The sequence below is a fragment of the Amphiura filiformis genome, chromosome 5, assembly GCF_039555335.1.
Source record: "Amphiura filiformis chromosome 5, Afil_fr2py, whole genome shotgun sequence".
Lineage (NCBI taxonomy): Eukaryota > Metazoa > Echinodermata > Ophiuroidea > Amphilepidida > Amphiuridae > Amphiura > Amphiura filiformis.
Window position 1 is genome coordinate 37335678 of NC_092632.1, and position 19526 is coordinate 37355203.

General features: G+C 43.5%; 1 protein-coding gene across 1 annotated transcript; it reads right to left on the reverse strand.

Moving 5' to 3' along the window:
* Positions 1-893: 893 nt before the first annotated feature.
* LOC140153080 (26S proteasome regulatory subunit 4) lies at positions 894-19482 on the reverse strand. The gene is made up of 11 exons (XM_072175697.1): positions 19373-19482; positions 15264-15323; positions 14245-14341; positions 13192-13316; positions 12727-12912; positions 11936-12064; positions 4262-4447; positions 3673-3773; positions 3266-3417; positions 2587-2741; positions 894-2035 (listed from the first exon to the last, which is right to left on the reverse strand). Exons 1-11 carry the CDS (start codon positions 19373-19375, stop codon positions 1901-1903), a joined length of 1329 nt encoding a protein of 442 aa, XP_072031798.1. The 5' UTR covers positions 19376-19482; the 3' UTR covers positions 894-1900.
* Between the last annotated feature and the right edge of the window lie 44 nt (positions 19483-19526).

Here is a 19526-nt window from a genome sequence, read left to right on the forward strand (position 1 = left end):
GCGTGACAGTTGTGCATTCGGGCACTTCCTCTCACCAAGGTAGTAAAATGTCATGCATCAATGTTGTAAATGTCATGCCAAGGATGTAATACCACAAAAATCTCATGCTTCATCAAATAAATTGTCATCCCTACCCCCAACGTTTTAGATTTTCGAGCGCCCTGGCTCAAATAATCATGGATCAAAATGAACATTTGTAGTTGGCAAACAATAATTCCATCTCAGTATGCCAGTGGTTGGACAGTGTCTCACACCAAGCAATTCCAAAAATTTGACGGCCCTGATATGGGTCCATTTTGTGATCCCTCCCTACCCAAAACAAAAATGCACCTCCCCCTTGGCTTAGTAGAGGATCAAAATATGGTGTGATAAAGCAAAATCAGTCTGAAGTCAGACATATTCAATTTTCATTTTTCTAAATGATTGTACAAGGCATTTGGAAAGCTACATTTTGCAGAAAACCCCATAGAAATTGAACATTTAGTTCCAAAGATATGAACAGTTGAAGTGTTTCCAAAAGGGATAGCAAAAGAAATTATTCTCTTTTTTGGCTGTATCTGAAAATCAATATTTCTGACTTCCGACTGATTTTGGTTGATTACATCGCACATGATAGCAACTATGCTCAATCAAAGCCTTCAAAGGAAATATACTAGAAAATGTATACTGCACTCAATCATTTTCATGGTGTCTTTCAGCACATTTGCCATTTATTTGCAGGAGACCTTTACAGTATCTTTCAAACCTAACATTACTGTCCATAGGTCACTGAAGCAGTTTAATTGGGGTTTTGTGGCCTTCCGTAAGTTTAAGTTAAGCCTTGTTATTCATGAACACAAACACACATTTTTATTCACAAAACACAATAAACACTACACAAAATAATGACAATATAGTTGTAAATAGCAGTTTATTTCTATTTTTCCAAGCAAAATGTTTCAGAACATTTTGCAAAACAAATAAGTTAACTTACAATGGAGTATCAGTTATGAACTTATGATCAACTGTTCTTTGATCCCAGGTCTTTGATAATGCTGGCTAGAGGAACAACCATCTTGTTGCAAAGTTTTCTTCTACGATTCATAACATCAGCATTTTAAAACACATGACAATGTTTGGTATTATGAGCATTATAAAGCACAGGTGAAAATAATGATAGTATATATTGCATCGCTGTTTTTAGTTCAGTTTTTTTGCTCTTTCCAACAACCTATAGTAGTATGTCCATGAACACATGCAGAAGTTTTACCTCAACAGTTTATAGCGGAAAATAATCAACATTGAAATGGCCATGCTACATCAAAGTTACAGCACTTGTGTAGACTGGTGGAACCGCCCGTGGTACATATACTTTGTGAATCGACAACTCAGAATGATCATGTCAATCCTTGAGCTATATCTTAAAGGTGCATGACCAGATTATGGTCAGATTATAATATGTTGTGTTTATCTAACATTAAGGTCCATCACCTGCACAAGTTTTAAGATAAACTGCTTCAGCAATTTGGATACTAGAAGCAAAAACATGTATCCCAGTGGCCCATAGAACAGTACATCACTTCCGTTGCCTAAACAAAATGTATTCCGGGCCTTAAATTTCACTGGGGTTATGAGAAAAAGATGATAACAAAGTATGCATTTTGATGGGGTATAGTAGGGGGATCAGTCTCTCACTATAGTCACACACCTTTAACTTTGATGTATATATCAGTAGTTGCAACATTGAATCAAATCAAATACTGGCAAATGCACCATTTTACATCCAGTTTTTGAGTTAATATTTATAATAATAGTTATTTTGAATGTTTGAGAAATTTGGCCTGTCACTGAATGCAAAACAAAGTTTGTCATTGATAGTAATACTTGTACATTTGATGTTGACCAGCAAACAAGTGTTCTTTTATAGGTAGAGACCTTCTGGAGTGCCTTCGTTTTTGCGATACAAGACGTTTTCCTTTGACTTCTTGAAGTCTTCATTGGTGACTTTCATCCTACGTTCTCTCAGCGCCATTAGACCAGCTTCTGTGCAGATAGCCTGTGTTGGACAAAACATAACACAAGGTTGAAATCTAAGATATGTGACAGTGGAGCAAATTCAATGGCAATATAATCAGGTTCAAAAGGAGGCAGGATTTCGTTTAACGCAAAGTTAGCTTGATATTTGCAATTTTCCATTACCATGATAAACCCTTTGATACTAAGTTTTATAACATTCTGCATTCACAATCAGGTATCTTATGCAGAGTCTAAGTCTGAACTATTCTAGAATTAAGAATAATTCTTGCTTCATTCACTCAAGAAAATCTTTGTGAGAACTGATACTTCAGATTCTCACCCACATTCCAACCCTGCAGTAAATGTTTGGTGTATTACCACAAATTCAGTGTCTGATGTATTCAAAACAACGACATGTGACACACCCTAATTAAGGGTGAGAACTAAATCACATTATTGCATGTTTTTGATTGCTTAAAATTCAGAGTTAAATCATTCCAGTTGCTGCGTCATTTGCTAAAAAGTGCACTTACAAATTGGGATCCAAATTTTTTTCTCTTTGAAAGCCACCTAAGCCACTAAAATACCTACCTTGATATCAGCTCCAGACAGATCGTCCTTGGCCATGATGTACTCATCCAGATTAACATCATCAGAAAGCGTCATACGACTTGTGTGAATGTTGAAGATGCGGCGCTTGGTTTTCTCATCAGGTAGTGGGAACTCAATCTTCCTGTCAATACGACCTAACAGAGCAGGTAAAGAATGATATGATTATATGGATTTGCAATCATAAGTACTGAGAATTTACACTCACCTTGCCACCTTCATTATCAAATGTTTAAAATTTTTTTATTGTATCAGAGAAGAGTGAGAAAAAGTGAACAAAAACGACAAGAGATAGAGAGAAGAAGAGAGTGAAGAGAGATGGAAGGAGGAACATAACTAACGCTGACGAAACTTCGGCCAGGTACAAGTGACCTGGTGAAGGGGGTCACCATAATATATAGCTGGTTGGGGACTTTTTACAGGACAGGCCAGTGTAGCCAACAATCAGGCTTATTTCCCTGATAGAAACTGACTGTAACAAGGTCTTTTATCATGGGTCATTTGCCCTGCATTTACCAAATGAGCCACAAGGAGAGCAGAAATAGATTTTTTCTTGTCCTGCAGGGAATTGAACCTGCAACCTCTCGCACCAAAGGCAAAGACCTTAACCAGTGTGCCACATTGCTCCCCAAGAACACAAGAACCAAGCCATTATTATTACCTGGTCGTATAAGAGCTGGATCTAGTGTTTCTATACGATTTGTAGCCATAATCACTTTGACGTCGCCTTTGTGGTCAAAGCCATCAAGCTGATTAAGAAGTTCTAACATGGTACGCTGAATTTCACGCTCACCACCAGAGTTGGATTCATACCTGGATAAATGCAATGAATAAATACATCCATTTATCAATCATTTTACCAATCAAACAATCAATCATGATAAAATGAATAAAACATGAGTCATAATTAATAACTAGAAGATAGACTAAACTACTGAATCAAGATATAATGATTCTACAGTACATCCATCAACTTTGTGAATTCAAAGACTTGTAATGAATCTGCGTTAATTGGTTAGTGGCAGTCTGGATTATACGTGGTACAAGTCTACAAGAGTGTCATCTCACCTTTTAGTGCCTATAGCATCAATTTCATCAATGAAGACGATTGAAGGAGCATGCTCCTCGGCCACCCTGAATAATTCTCTCACCAGCTTTGGACCATCTCCCTGTGGAAGAGACAAAAGAAGTATCGCCATTACAAATTTAAATTCACGACTATGTATTTAATCAGACATTTCAAGCAGGAAAATATGGAATGCATTACCTTACTTTTCTCCACAAATTTCAAAATGGAAAGGCAGTATGTTTCACATGGAACAAACATAAAGGCAGTGTCCTGTACTCTTATGTTACTAATCTGGTACTTTACTAAATGGAAACTTTCCTGAAAATCGATTTGGCTCTTGACCACAAGTCCGATTGTTTGCAATGCACATGACATCAAACATTAGTATATCACCAACCTAAAGTTTTATGTTTTTGCTCCTTTTATGCTGAAATATCATCATCCAATTCCGGAAATGTGAAACGAATGAAAATGCTTTATTTTTCAAACATTTAGTCGATCAGTATAGGTCCTTCAAAAAAGTTTTATCTAAGGACTTTAGTCCTCAGATGTATAACACACATAATGCACACACAATTGAACTCTTACCAAGTACTTCTGGATGAGTTCTGAGCCTACAACTCTAAGGAAAGTAGCAGACGTCTGATTGGCTACAGCCTTAGCTAGCAATGTCTTGCCTGTTCCCGGTGCACCGAACAGGATGACTCCTTTGGGTGGTTTGATGCCCATCTCCTCATAATATTCAGGATGAGTTAATGGCAGTTCTACAGATTCCTGTGTTAACGTGAAACAAAATTAATATCCGAGTTATTTGGGCAAACCTGAAGGTGTAGATTCAAAAATGTGTTTGCTTACACAACATATCAGAGAGCAAACATTTATCAATGGATGAGGCAAATATAAAGAAGTACTTCAAAATACTAGATAATAATGCCATCCACCAGTCTGCAGTGACAAGGTAGGGTTATTTATAACAATGCCAGTGAAAGCATTAAGATTAGTCCCAAACAAAAATGTTTGGTAGACTCATAACCGGTGCGATCTTACCTTTCCGATGTTGATTAAGATACTTCTTGCATCGATCCCGAGATGCGGAAAAACCAATAGTCATTTTGTCCCACATAAATGAATAAATAACAAAAACCCCGATCCCCGGTGGACTCACCCAAAAGGTGACGTCACACCATATGATAAATCCCTTATCCGACTTGGGATCCCTATTCGGACCAAACTTGTAGGGGTGGCGGGGTCGGGATAATCAACATCGGAAGGTAAGATCGCACGGTTATGAGTCTACCAAACATTTTTGTTTGGGACTAGACTCAGTACACCGGTCGATCTTACCGTTCGATGTTGATTAAGATACTTCTTGCATCAACATCTGAAAGATCGATCTAGCAAGTAACCGGACGGATGGAGGTACAAGATTGGTCAGCATCTGATCAGGGATCGGGAGCGGGGAACGATGGTTTTCGCGAGGTCAGAAAATATTTTCCCCCAACGGTCGGGAAACAAACAAAGACCACGCGATCACAGACATAAACCTCCTTACTTAATAAGTTTGGTGGTTAAGAATAGCGACACTGGTTCTTACCATGCTGAGTATTCTGTATAGTCTGAAAACCTGGTACCCGTACACCACCGTATTATGATCGCCCGAACAATGTCCCGGTAAACCTCCGCCCGTCTCTGATTACTAACGTAAGCGGAAGTATCGTAGAGAAGGGCGAAGGTGGCTTCCGGGACACCGCCTGCTAGATCTCCTCAAGGGACAACCGAGCGGTATACCCAAGATGATGAGATAGCTCAGTGTCGAGTGGGTCGTGGGGACGCGAAACCTTCGCGATCCCCGGACCCCACCAACACCTGGACCAGCCATTGCGACAGCGGCTGGACTGAAAGGCTCTGTAAGGGTGATGAATGCGGTCGTGAGTCCCTCGCAAGGCTTGTGTTCGGAAGAAATAGTGCTGCAGCGCCTTATCGGACACCCCAGCCTATCTTTGGCTTCAGCCGAACCTTGCCCAACCCTGGGGATTGGAGAGGGGACGAATGTCGGTATGCACGCGCCCGTTCAGTAGTCACGAGAACAGAGCGCCCGAAACAGTGTCGCTCCAGTGTTTGTGAACACGGAAGCTAACCTCGAGACCGTGTGCAACTCAGCACCGCCGTCCGAAGCCAACGCCAAACCGGAAAGCCATCTTGAGAGTTACGTATTTAAGCGGCGCTTTTGGACGGAAGGTCAAAAGGGTGACCCTTAAAGTAATCTAAGACTGTGTTGGGATCCCTAGGAGGATCACTTTCCGTTTTGGTAGACACTCGTTGAACACATACCGTCGAGGCGTAGACTAATAAGGTAACCATCGGCTATGATAGTCGACCGTCTCGAAACCTCGGTGAATGGAGAGGACAGCTGACTTATAGCTGGCCCCAGTGGCCCGCTGAAGTCTTGCTTGGAACTTTTCTGTCAGAAACTCCGGAACTAGCAGCACAGAGGCTCTAGCGGGAGAGCTATTTGTCTCATTGCACCAAGCGTAGTATGGAGCCAGACTCTGGCTATACGCACGGAGGGTAGACTTCCGTCTAGCCCGGCGATGAGAAAAACAGCTTCTGATGAAAAGTATCCCTCCGCTGCGTGTTCCCTGGTAAGGGCCATGCAGCTAACTGCAGGTGCTCTAGTGATAGACTGGGTACCTCCGCTCCGGGCATCCGGAGTAGATCTGGTACCTCGGGAGCGCCAGCGGCCTTGCCGCTAGCAGAATGACAATGCAGTCTTCCCACCCGATCTTGGCCACCACCCTCATGAGTAGTGAGATCGGAGGGACTGCATAAGCTGTCATCCTCCCCAGTCTATGGACAGAGCGCCCACGGTGAATGCTTGGGGTCCGCGACCCTTGAGCAGTACACCGGCAGTGGATGATTGCGATGAGATGCGAACAGATCTTTCGAGGGTGGTACATCCCTTGAAGATCGTCTGAGCGACCTGCGAACAAGGGACCATTCTGCTGGTCCCGACACCCTTCCTCGTGACAGATTGTGCGCGAGGATGCTGGTGACGCCAGCGATGTGTATCGCTCTCATCGTAATCTGCCTGAACTTGCACCACCCTATCAGGTGTCGTGCATGCAGGCTCAATCGTGGTGGCCCGGAGTCCCCTTGTCTGTTGGGGTAGGCTACCACGGTTGTGTTATCCGTCAGGACAACGGTATGTGATTCCACGATCACCTCCTCGTAAGCGAGGAGGTTGATGTGAAACTCTGTCTCTATGGCCCCCATAGGCCCGAGGCGGAGTCTCCGTGGATGTGGACCCCCAGCCCGCTTTTGGCGCTATGGTGCGTCACTACGTGACATACCGGGGTGCAGGAACCTGACACCCTGGGTCAAATTGGGCTGATGGGTCCACCACCAGAGTTCCTCTCGCGCGATCTCCGACAAGCGGAACCGCGAGGATATTGGTGACGACTGGGCCTGCAAGCAGGCTAGAAGGTGTAGTTGGGTAAGCCCTAACGTAGAAAGCGGCAGTACAGTACGAGGTCTACCATACTGGCCATTAGGCCTACCACCTTCATCCATGCCACAGCGGGTTTTGCCCGAGACTCGGCCAAGAGTCAGGCACACCGCACCATGTTCGTCCCCCGCTCGGGTGAGAGCACCGCGAACCCCTCCGTGAGGGTGATCTGGGCCCCTACAAATAGTGGTGTCTGCGTCGGGACCACGCTGGACTTTTTTGAGCTGATCAAAAAATCCAGGGTCCCGCACCCTACGGACTATCAACCCCATGAGACCCGTAGTCTTCAGTGGAGTGCGTCCGTATATGAGCCAAGCGTCCAGGTAGCAACTGATGTTGACACCCCTCTGCTTCAGGCACGCTGCCACCGCTCTGACCAAGAGTGTTAAACACCCTGGGAGAGATGGACAGGCGGATGGCGGTATCAAAACTGGTAATTTTGATCCTGTACCTAGAAGCGCAGATGCCTCCGATCTTGAGAGGCGATTGGCATATGCAGATAGGCGTCCGAGAGATCTAGCGATGCTGTTCCCATGCCCCTGATGGGGCAGGCTAGCACCGAGGCGAGAGTCCCCATTCTGAACCTCTTGGGCCTGAAGAACGTGTTCCAGCGGCCTGCGGTTCCGGATGGGGCTCCCGTCGCCGGTCTTCCTTGGAGCCAATGGCTCCAAGATCACCCGTAGAACGGGGGTAGACCGGGACAATCGCCCGCCGTGAGAAGCTGTGTGATCCCTGTCAGTAGTGCCCGACGCTGGGGGCGTCTGGCGGCACTACTGTGGACCTCTGAAATGTGCAGGCGAATGTGGGGAGACTGGGTTGCCAGTCTGTAACCCCCACTCACCACTGACCATACCCAGGCGCTCAAAGAGATGGTTTCCCACCTCTGGGTGAAAGCCATAAGCGGTCGATCCACTGGGAGATCCCCTGTGGAAAAACCGCTGAGCCCCCAGGAATGCTCTGCCTAGCTTCCCTTGGAAGAGCGCTTGCTCTTCTTGGGGCTTGCCAGCTGTTCCTGTGCTACCCTTGCGCCTCCCAGAAATGGGTGCTGCAGAGGTAGTGGGCTCGGGTACTGTTGGTGGTGCACGGCCTGCTGAAGTCGGAGCTCCTACCCATGGTAAGGGCAGTTTCCGACCTCTTCAGAGTGCTCCGTTGGTAGCTTCTTTGCACGGTCCTCCACCGTGGCGCAGAAGCATCCAAAGAGAAAAAGGACCCTGCCTTTCCATCGCGTTGAGCGATTGGAGTGGCAGGCCCCTCCCCCCGGCGCTGAGTGGACACCCTATGGGCTAGGCCCATGGAGCTCTCGTTGAGGCTAGCTGTTAGCACCGCTAATAGGCTCACCTGTGGAAGAGCTCAGATGTTGTCTGAGCGTGATACGCTTGCGACATCTGGGTCCCTCTCGGATCCCCTCAGGTAGGTCTCGTGGTCCTCCCGCGTTACACGCAGAGGAAGCGTGCAAGCACGTGGCGTCATAGCTCTACTGAGCTCGACAGCCCTACGATATCTACCCGTGAGGTTTGCCGGGAATGAGAGTGCAGGCGTCCCCTGTGAGGAAGCAGCAGCTGAGCATCCTACTGAAAGGATCCCCTGGTCCTCCTCCATGGACTCCCCCTTAGGGGGTGTCCGGAGGAAGATCAGTGCTGTTGCTCCCCTCGCGGGGCAGCGGGGGAAGGAGACTGTAGTGATGTCACTACCGGACTCAGCTTCCGACTCCTTTCCCTCGCCCACAGTATCCGTATCATGCTCTGATGATGACGGTAACTGAGGACGGGCATCTGAAAGCGGGTAAGAAGGCATAACCACTGTGTGGCTCGCCGACTACCTGCCAGCAGAAGAGGGAGTACTCCGCAAGACCCTGAGGTATCCGCCATGGCACCACTGGGTCCGCATGCTCTCGCAGCCGTCGTCCTAAGCGCTAGCAGCTGCGGGCCTACCCTGATCAAGATCTGGGTTAGCCCCATGCCGGCTGGCCTGGTCAACAGCTGATGATGGTACTGCGTGGCCATCGCTAGGCGACACTTGCCACGGTGCTAGGCCGTGGAAGAAACACCCTGCGGCGGGTACCACGGGGCATACCCCGCCGGCAGCTGACCCTGAAAGGATCCGCCACCAGGGTAACCCCATGGTACTGCAGTACCAGCACCGCCTCCCCCTTGTTGCCACAGAGACTGTGGCGACTAAAGCGGTGCTGCGGTACCGGTCGCGGTATCAGCGTGGGTACCCGTGAGGGTTCCCAACTGTGGACCGCTGTACCCTCGCCACACTGCGTTCCCTGTTTGGGGATCAAGCTGTGTGCTGGCGTGGTACCGCGCGGTACTAGCGTAGGTGCCCGTGAGGGCTCCCCCGGCTGTGTACCACTGTACCCATGCCTCACTGCGTTCCCCGCAAGGATCAAGCCGTGTGTATGGGTACCCGCTATACCGGCTGTCCCTTGGCTAGAGGGAGCTTGCCTAGTACCACGGGTAGCTGGCGTGCATACCCCGATCAATCACCTCGCCACCTGAATAGGCAGCGTCAATCAATGGAGCTATGCCCTGTTGATTTGACAGTGATCGATCAAGAGAGGGTAATTGACCCATTGGCGGTAATGGATCACCACGCTCCGCTGGCTCTCGAGGACATAAGTGGGTTGTTGATCAGCTAGGCTGTTCAAGCTACTTACTGTACCCTCTAGAGCTTCGCCCAAGGTCGCTGTGTGTGGCGGACCACTCACGGCAGCTATGGGCGGGTGCATAGCGGCTACCACTGAAGTCAAGCCGTAGCTCGGCTTTGTAGCTGCCACCGAATGCACCTGGGTCGCTGTCCCGTGAGAGACTGCGAGCCCAACCCCTGAATAATCGCCAGCCAGTCCCTGTGGACAGCCAGCAGCTATTCTAGGGCCCAGGGTATCACTCGGCGGTCCCGCCATGGAGCGCTGCTGCGTGTGACAACCCCAGTTGGTTCTGCTAAGACTACACCCACAGCGTTAGCAGCGGTATCGTCTCTGCTGAACCCATGCATGCTAGGGTTCAACCCAGGCAAGCCCGGGTACCTTGCATGCTGCCCGTCGCTGGCTACTACTGTGGCTGTTTGAGCCCGTGAGACATGCCTGCAACAGGCGGGTGTCCTCCTGCTAAAACCCGTGAGGATTTTCGCTAGAGGGCTGGTATCCTCCTGCTACAAAACCCGCTAGGGTTTCCGCTGGTGGTTACCGCTCTGCTGCCTGCTACTTTGCTCCGGACGTATAGTCAGTGCTTTCGCTGGCTGCTGAGCCTTTGGACGCGCTTAGCAGTCCCGAAGGAACCGCCTGCTTGTCCGGGACCGGAGCCCCTTAAGCAGACCTGCCATGACCCATAGGGGCTGTCACAGCAGAATCTACCGTGTCGACTGGTATCCTCCTGCTGCAAAACCCGCTAGGGTTTCGCTGGTGGTTACCGCTCTGCTGCCTGCTACTTTGCTCCGACGTATAGTCAGTGCTTTCGCTGGCTGCTGAGCCTTTGGTCGCGCTAGCAGCCCCCGAAGGAACCGCCTGCTTGTCCGGGGACCGGAGCCCCTTAAGCAGACCTGCCATGACACATAGGGGCTGTCACAGCAGAATCCACCGTGTCGACCTTACCAGTGCCCTTGGTAGATTTCTTCTTCGTCTTATGGCGATGGACGGAGCCTATCCCAATCGTCAAGCTGGAACTCGGAGAGTCCTAAGCAAAAAGAAAGACATCTAGAAGATCGTGAGCACTCCCTGTGGTTGCAACAGAGCGGGTGTGGGTCCCGCTCCGTCACCAGGGAAGGGCAAGCCCGACAGGGCGAGGCGAAGCGAGGAGAAAGGGAGGGGGCTACCCCCCAACACGCGACTCAAGCCCAGTAAGCAAACCTGAGCACGGAGGCTGGTCGCTAACGTTAGTGGTAAAAGTAAGGACTGGCTAACTTTATTACTAAAATGTCAGACGGGTCCCTACCAATCCCCACCGTATGAATATCTGATTAACTCGTCTTTATTGGACGGTAATGAAGACATAACGATAGAGTAATCACCCTAACATAGCAACAATAACCTACCGTACATGAAATACAATGTGTATGTACAAACATCTATTGTAACTTTCAGGCTGCAATGGTTGTTTATGTCGCAAACAAAATGAATGGCGTCAACGAGCGGCCATTTTGAATTGCTCGTGTGTCCCGTGATATAAGCGGAGGCACGATATGTAGCTAAGTTTTGGATCGTTTTTTGTCACTTTTTTGCCAGAAAATGCCGTCAAAACTATCCTCAGCCGAACAATACCGGTTTGGTTTTACCTAAGGTGTGAAACTACAACCGTATATCTCGCCTTGGTCGAGAAATTGATACACAGTGCTATGAACAATCGATAGGCACGTCTGTGTCAGTCGGAGACCAAGGAGGATAAGGACGATCATATGGTGTGGCGTCACCTTTTGGGTGAGTCCACCGGGGATCGGGGGTTTTGTTATTTATTCATTTATGTGGGACAAAATGACTATTGGTTTTTTCCGCATCTCGGGATCGATGCAAGCAGCATCCTAATCAACCTCGGAAACGGTAAGATTGACCGGTGTACTGAGTCTATCAATTTGCTTTGTGCATTTTGAAGAAAAAAAATGGGGAAAGTCATACAATATTTGTGTATTTTAAAACTGAAAATGTGTTTCATAAAAGAAACCTCTGGCCTACCCACTCCGTTGTTTTTCAGCCAGTTATATTAATTTGTCAGGCCCAAGTAAGAATGAACATGGAATTTGATCACATTTGTGTTTGAATTTACCTTGATCTCCTGGATCTGTTGGTCTAAACCTCCGATATCTGCGTATGACTCTTGTGGGGCTTTCTCTAACTTCATGACTGAAACCATTGGGTCTGTATCATCACTTAACACACCAACTATGGCTAACACCTACAAAAGAAAAAAGAGACAAAAACACATCAGGTAATGGTTAATAACATAAACAATACTCTACTTTCTACTCTTACTTTGAGAAATATGCAATTGGATTAACTTTTCATGGAGACCAAATTGTAACCATAACCCTTACATTACATAAAAGTGTATGCAATAAGAAAATTTGCTATAAATCGGGTTGGCCCGGCAATACAAGGGCAATTCCAGTGCACTCATGCATGATCTTTTTGACCCTATTACGCACAAACACACTACTCTTTCTCTAGCACCACCTTGTTTTCACCGGCATGTGACATCATCACACCCTCAGCTGTAACATTTGTTTGCATACAGTCTCCCTTTGGATGACCTAATGAAAGAAACCCAAATCATAATCACTCCTTTTATGTTTGGTTGAGAAGGGCTGTGTGCACCTTATTCACTGACCCAACCAGAAATGGGCAACTTTGCTGTCCAGCCAAATAACTGTCCATCTGACAGACCTGTAGCAATTTCATCTTAGTGTGTATAATCCAGTAGTGCCGATAATGCTTTAGAATCACTGATCTAGCTAGCTAGTTAGTGTCAGAAAAGTTAAGACACAACACTGCCTCTAACAAATACACAATCCAACAAACAAAGCAAAACAATACAATCACCCATCCAACTCCCCTCACCTTGTGATTGAGTAGAACTGTACAGCCTGGTTCAAGTTGATCTTTATCTACAAAGGACAATATACTGACGTAATATTCTGAGCCAACGGACGCAGATACAATGGCGTGGTTATCATCGATGATCTCCTCCAAGCTACCTACTGACATAGGGGTACCACGAAGGTCATCCACTTTGGAACGTTCTTCCTGTAATGGGCAAATCATAAAAACGCAATGCTTATGAAACATAGGTGGAAAATTTGCAAATGATTATGGTATTTATATAATAATAATGGTATGTTTTAATGTACCAAAATCCACCAAGAGCAGGGGTGCTCAGAAGGTGCAGAAAACAAAAACTGTATGGAAACAAACTTGCATACATCCCTCATTAATTTCTGACTCCTTTACATGTATATCAATCAAGTCTATCTTTTGTTATTCCACCAATAAAAAAAACAATAGGTTGAGATTACTCTTACACACCTCATCTTTCTCTTCCTGTGGTTTGAGTCTCTCCTGGTTACGAATAAACTCTTCCTCCATCAGCAAATAATCCTTAATTCGTTCTTGTTTCAGCAATCTTAATCTGCATCTTGTGTGTGGTGTAACTGTTCAGGCAAAAGAAAATAGAAAAAGTTCACAAAAATTGTGATTAAATGAAAGAGTAAAATGATCAATAAAGCCTTTGTTTAATTCACCTTTTTGGTAAATTCCATAAGCCTTTGCAGGAATGCAGGTAGACCTGAGATGTTGTCATTTGAAGTCATGTCGATGTGCACATCCTTTACATGTAGCGAACATCGTTACTGTGTATTGAAAGCTGTGAAGTGCGCAGTCAAGATGTGTGCATCAAAGTGATGACATCAGAGGTCTACCCACAAAGGCCTACCGGAGTTAGGGCTCATATTGAAATTCCCTTACACAGGAAGGTGTGCGCCATCCTGCAGCTTTCCTGTGCTAGCCTTCTTTTGTTAAAATCCTGGGCAGGGTGTATCACTGATGCATATAATCCATCCGTTTTATGACCGAGCTTTCCTGAGGAGCGCGCTTAGCGAGGGGAATCCTGCCTTCTTTCTGTGTGAAAACGTGGTAGGGTATTTCAATATGAGCCCTTACCGAAAAGGTAACAACTATCAATCCGAGTTGTACCTTTGAGAACATTGGTCAGGAATGGTCTACTGCCAATGGAACTGATAACTTACAAAGACCTTGAGGTAAATGATGAATATATAGCCATTAATGAAATGTGATAGAACACCAACCTTAATTCATTCAAAATGGTCAGGAAATTTAAAAACTTTACTAATTTCCTCTCCCTCTGTGAAATTCTTGACCAGCACCACTACCATTACCTCTCCATCTCGGACTGATGGTATCAATGTTTAAATACTTTGAATCCCATCATTCAGAATCTGTTCAAGACAAGAAGTTCAGCAAATCATTATTGAAAGGCACACCTGGGCAGGAGGCTACATTGTGAAACCTCCTAATATCTAGCACCCAGGGATGCGAAAAGTCAAATTTAAGTTTGCTTACCTTGTGGCAATTTGTTAGCGGTATCTGGACCCCTGGTTCGTCTTCTCTTCTTACCCACTCTTGTGGGTACGGGAGGTTCATACTTCTTCTTCTTGTCCTGTACAATTAAAAACAACAACAAATAATTTAATCAAATGTGTGATTCTCATCAAATAACGGGTACCAAACCTGAATATTGGTGTGAATCTATTCAGTATTTCCTACTACTAAGCTGCTGATAGGAGTTTCTCATTATTTTCAGCAAGTGATCCATGGCCATGCTGTAAATTTATCACTATTAATTTGAACTCGCAAAGTTTGATAGATCATGGTTGAGGTGTTCCCGGAAGTAGCATTAAAAAGGGTCTAATTTGACCTACTGAGATTCCAATCAAAATATGAAACAAATTAAATTGTAAGACAGAGAAATTAGAACTAGTTCCAATAATTGGAACTCACAGCTTCGACTGTGAGTTCCAAGGAGCTATGTGTATGTGTCGCCGCGATTTAGCGTGCATTCATCACCATATTCACATGTACATAATCGTGGAGTGGACTTTTCGCTACTCAAAAAACATCTTTTTAAATATTTCTTTGGACAAAAGCTGATGCGTAGAATATGTTGAGCAATCACAGATGACATACATCAGTGACACATGTTTCTAAAAAGAGTATTTTACTAGATATACTCATGCAAATTTGCCAAAATAAAACCCTGGAGGCACCCTACAGGAGTACCTACAACTTGAGAACAAGTCCTCAAACATTCGAAATTTGTAGTTACTACAACTAAATTAGAACATCTTTCCTTGTTGTTCCATCACACAAAATAAAAGGAGATTGGGTTATTCCAGTTGATATCTGTACAGCCCCTATGGAAAACATGAACTTAATCTTCCACACAAGGGGTGTAGATTTCAAATGGAATCACCCATTCAGGCAACCCCATTTGAAATTCATACCGGTACTCTTTGTGTAAAAGGTTACGGCATATATAAGGGAGTGTACAGATTTTTGACAAAAAAGTACATTGACCTTACCTTGTCATCCTTCTTGTCTCCACCACTACCACCACCACCAGGACCTGATTGGTTTTGACCCTAGATAAAATAAATATAAATAAAATAAAAAACAGTTTTGAGTCAAGGCTCACATGTCAGAAGGAGGGGCAGGGTTTCGATAAATAAGAGAAAACATTGAGTAAACAAGGTTAAAACAGCTCCTTTGAAAACATGTGCAAACAGCTGTGAATAATCAGGATACAAGCATACCACGGTACTCATGATCAGTTCTTTATCAGCATATATACTTCCATCACAAGAAAGGTCAATCAAAGCCGGTAATCAAAGCGTGGGAATGAATTCAGGGAGAATTTCCTATAAAAAATGGAGAAATTCAAAATCTGAATCTTGAGACTCATCTTACATGAGAACTCTAGCTTCGAATTTGCACATGATAGTTACGCATTCGATGCTCGAGTACGTTGCTATCGTTTTTTCGGTCGGTGCAAATTTGTTTTTTTTTTAGGTCAACCATGAATAATCCTAGCATTTAGGTCTAGGTCCAGGGACACTACAAAACTGAAAAAATAAATAACTTGAATGAAAATCAATGGTTCCGTTCGGAAAATATTGCCGTTTGAAAATGGACTTTTTTCTGGTGTCAAAACGAGCAAAAATTTCGATGACTGAAGATACTCAAATTTCATTTATCTGTAATTTTGGTTATAATTTTTTGTTGGACATGGTATATTTTTTCTGACTTAGCTGGATGCCAGGCTTCCCGTTAGTGTGTGTCATTGCGTCCAGACGCGTATTTTACAAATTTGGACGCAAATTCACATGGCTAATCAAGTATTTTGCACAAATTCAATTATTACAAGGTATATGTTTAAGACTGAATGTCGCATGCAATATAATATACAAAGACGCAAGGTATGCACAAGTTATACCCGTCAAAAATGACTGTGTTAGTCAATAGTCATGATAGTGGGAATTTCATGTAACATAATTTTCCAAGTGAAAGTTTGTAGTATTTAAAAGCTATGAGCCAAAGATGCGTTTATGTCAAAATGTATTGTCATACGTGTTTTCGTGTGTCATATTATGTGCCGTTCTCTTTCTTTGATTGTTTTCATTATAGTCATATGTTATAACGAGATTGTACTATGAATTTCATAATAAAGATGGCATATAAATCCAAAAAAAAAAAAAAAAAAAAAAAAAAAAAAAAAAAGTATTTTGCGTCCATGTGGGCATGAAAAACTTTCGAAATTTAATCATTAATTGATGATAAAAATAAGACATATTTATTCTTTTATATTTTTAAGATAATAAAAGCCCCAAAATTTTGACCCACCTACTAAGAATTGTAGTAAAATCTGTGATATTTGTAAATGCATCGTCAGGAAATCGTGCACTTTTGCAAGCTTTCCGTCGATCGTTGTTTGATGGGAAAGTCCCCATTGATGCTTTGTTTACAAAGCTTGCTGGAATGATGACGTGCGGCTACCGTGCAGTTGCTGTTTATTTAATTATTTATCACAAGCTGACAATATTCAGTTTTTAATGTTTTAAGTTTATTTTCTCATAAATAATCTATGTTTCCTTTATTAGTATTATTGTTACGATGAATAAAAGCAATTTTAAAGACAAAATCCAAATGATAATCTTTTTTGTATTATTTGTGGTAGCGTGTGTTTTAGCTTTTATATCATCAACAACACGTTTTAAAATGAAAGAAACCGAAGTAAAAGTACGAAAATTTGCGAATGTTTTTGCAGCTGTTTCTGACCACGTTTCCGACACAGAAATGAGAAAAATTATCATAGCGACTGGAGATGGAATATCATGGCAAAAATGCACTTTTATTTTATTTTAACAATCAACATTTGATGAAGTGTAGACCCGGGGTACGGGTACGTGTGTTAGCAACAAGGGGCTGCCGTTCTGACCATGAAATTCCGCGGCGTTTCCCAGTATGATTGATCGTGAATTTCAGATGGACGCACAAAAATATGTCTGGACGCAAGTTTTTTCAACCTTGTCAGCAAACTTGCGTCACACATGACGCACATTTTAAAATCCTTAACGGGAACCCTGCTGGATGCTTATTTCAAGTGGTCATGATCATGATGGATTTTACTGCGGAGGATCCAGGTTTTTCAATGGAGACGGACAATATGCACGAGGTGTTTTCACCAAATTTTACAAAAATTTCACCGATCCTACGCACACGATTCGTCAGTTCTGTGCACGTGATGTCATGCAGGGGTGCGTGGGGCAGTGCTAGCAAATTTGCATAACTTTAACTTGGTAAGGAGTTTGATTGTGTGTCTGGTTGTCATGACTGAATTTGCGGCGATCTTTTCTTTTAGACCACCTGAGCTATATAAGGTTAAAATTACGAATCTATCAAATTAAACTTTCGCATCAAGGTTAAACATGTTTTAGCTACCAAACATATCTTTCACTTCGTCGAACAAGCTTTATTTTGTTCCAAAATCCATGTTTTTATCGCAATTTTGGACGTAAAAGAGCTGAATGCAAAACTGTTGATGCAAACTTCGAAACCTTTGCGTAGCACGAGCACTTGATGTACGCTCGCATTGACAGTGATTAACACTCGCCTATCAAGCATTTTTAAACGTGTTTGACAGTTTTTTACTGCGTGACGCAATTCTGAATTTATTCAAGATGGCGAATTTCTCGAAAAACACAATGTATTTTTCTTTAAAAAATTCCCTCATTTCACAAATTCTTTGGCACTTTCCACTCATTTGATCATCTTTTCATGTAACGGAAGTGATGCTGCTTTTATGAAGGTACCGTACCGTACCGTATGTTTCTTATTTTTCCGATAATTTTTAAATTGTTTTTTAAGACAAAAACTTCCAAGCAGAATAGGCATTTTCACTTGTTTGCAAAAAGTTGTTTTAACCTTGTTTTTTACCCCATAATTTCCCTCATTTATCGAAGCCCTGCCCTCCTTCAAATATAAACCTTGGCAACTGTTTAACATTGATAGGCATGTTCACAAAATTTTCAAGTAGGATATTTCACATGGAAATTATTTTGTTTAAAAAGGTGATTATTTAACTTAAAAAATGAGGGGTCAACCATGTCTGTAGGTCAAAAATTAGCGAAGTTATGGGCAAATGTCTGTTTTTAAAAAAAACCATGTAATGCATCATTTTTCGCCACGGCGATCCATTTTACACAAAGGCGATTTTATTTTATGAAATCTAACTTTCACTGCATGCTGACTTCTGTATCAAGGATAAAGTACCGGCACATTTTAGACTACGTCGTCAAGTTTCTGGTGTCCAAATTTCAAATTTGTGTATTTCCCTTTTTGGATTGAATGTCGCCCTCTATAATAAGGAATGTGGACATGTCTAACATTGATGCAAAAGTAAACCTTGATGCAAAAGTAATAATTTACTCCCTTTATATAGCGAGGTAGTCCTAAACCTTAAACATCATTTTCCGAGGCGCGGAAGTACACCAAATTGGTGTCGGGTGACCTTTGACATTCTTTAGTGGCGAGTGACATGGTCTTTCAAATTCAATTCACGCAGAGTGTACTTGACAGGCTTGTCTATGCTTCAGTGGTCATGAAAGAATTCAAAAGATAACCTCTGCCCCAATAATCCCAAGCCAAGCTATTGTCTGAAACTGCACCTCGGAAGATGTATGGTAAGAACTCAGCTCAGTCCTCAAATGATAGTCATATAAAAAATGATATATGATATAACGACCAAAAGATAAGTGACTGACTATCATTGCATTGAGGACTGAGTTCCGCAGTCTAGCGAGGGTGGAAAGGAAAAGATCGCCGAATTTACAGGCCGCTCAAGTACATGTTAACACACAACACACACAACAGAAGAATTAGAAAAATTTACTTCACTTTGCAAACAATGATAGTTGATACATGTTTGTTTATAAATATTATAAATTTTATTGTTCTCAAAAAGGCATGTTAAGCTTATGCAGTTTCCTCCTCTACCAAAGCATATTAATTAATTTAATCAATATAATTCATTACTACATTACATTAGCAAATAGTCACAAAAATAAAAGAGCAAAAAATTAAGATATACATGATATATGAGGCATTTTTAAGCACCTGTATTATGACTACTCACCATGATTTTCTTCACACGACCGGTTCGCGAAGATGCTGTATCATGCACTGGTGTCTAGGAAGTATTGTTTTTCAATTAATTATAATGCTGTGTATTTTAAGTAAATGTACAAGAGATAAAAAGCGTCAAAAACAATTTTATAAGAGTTAATGGA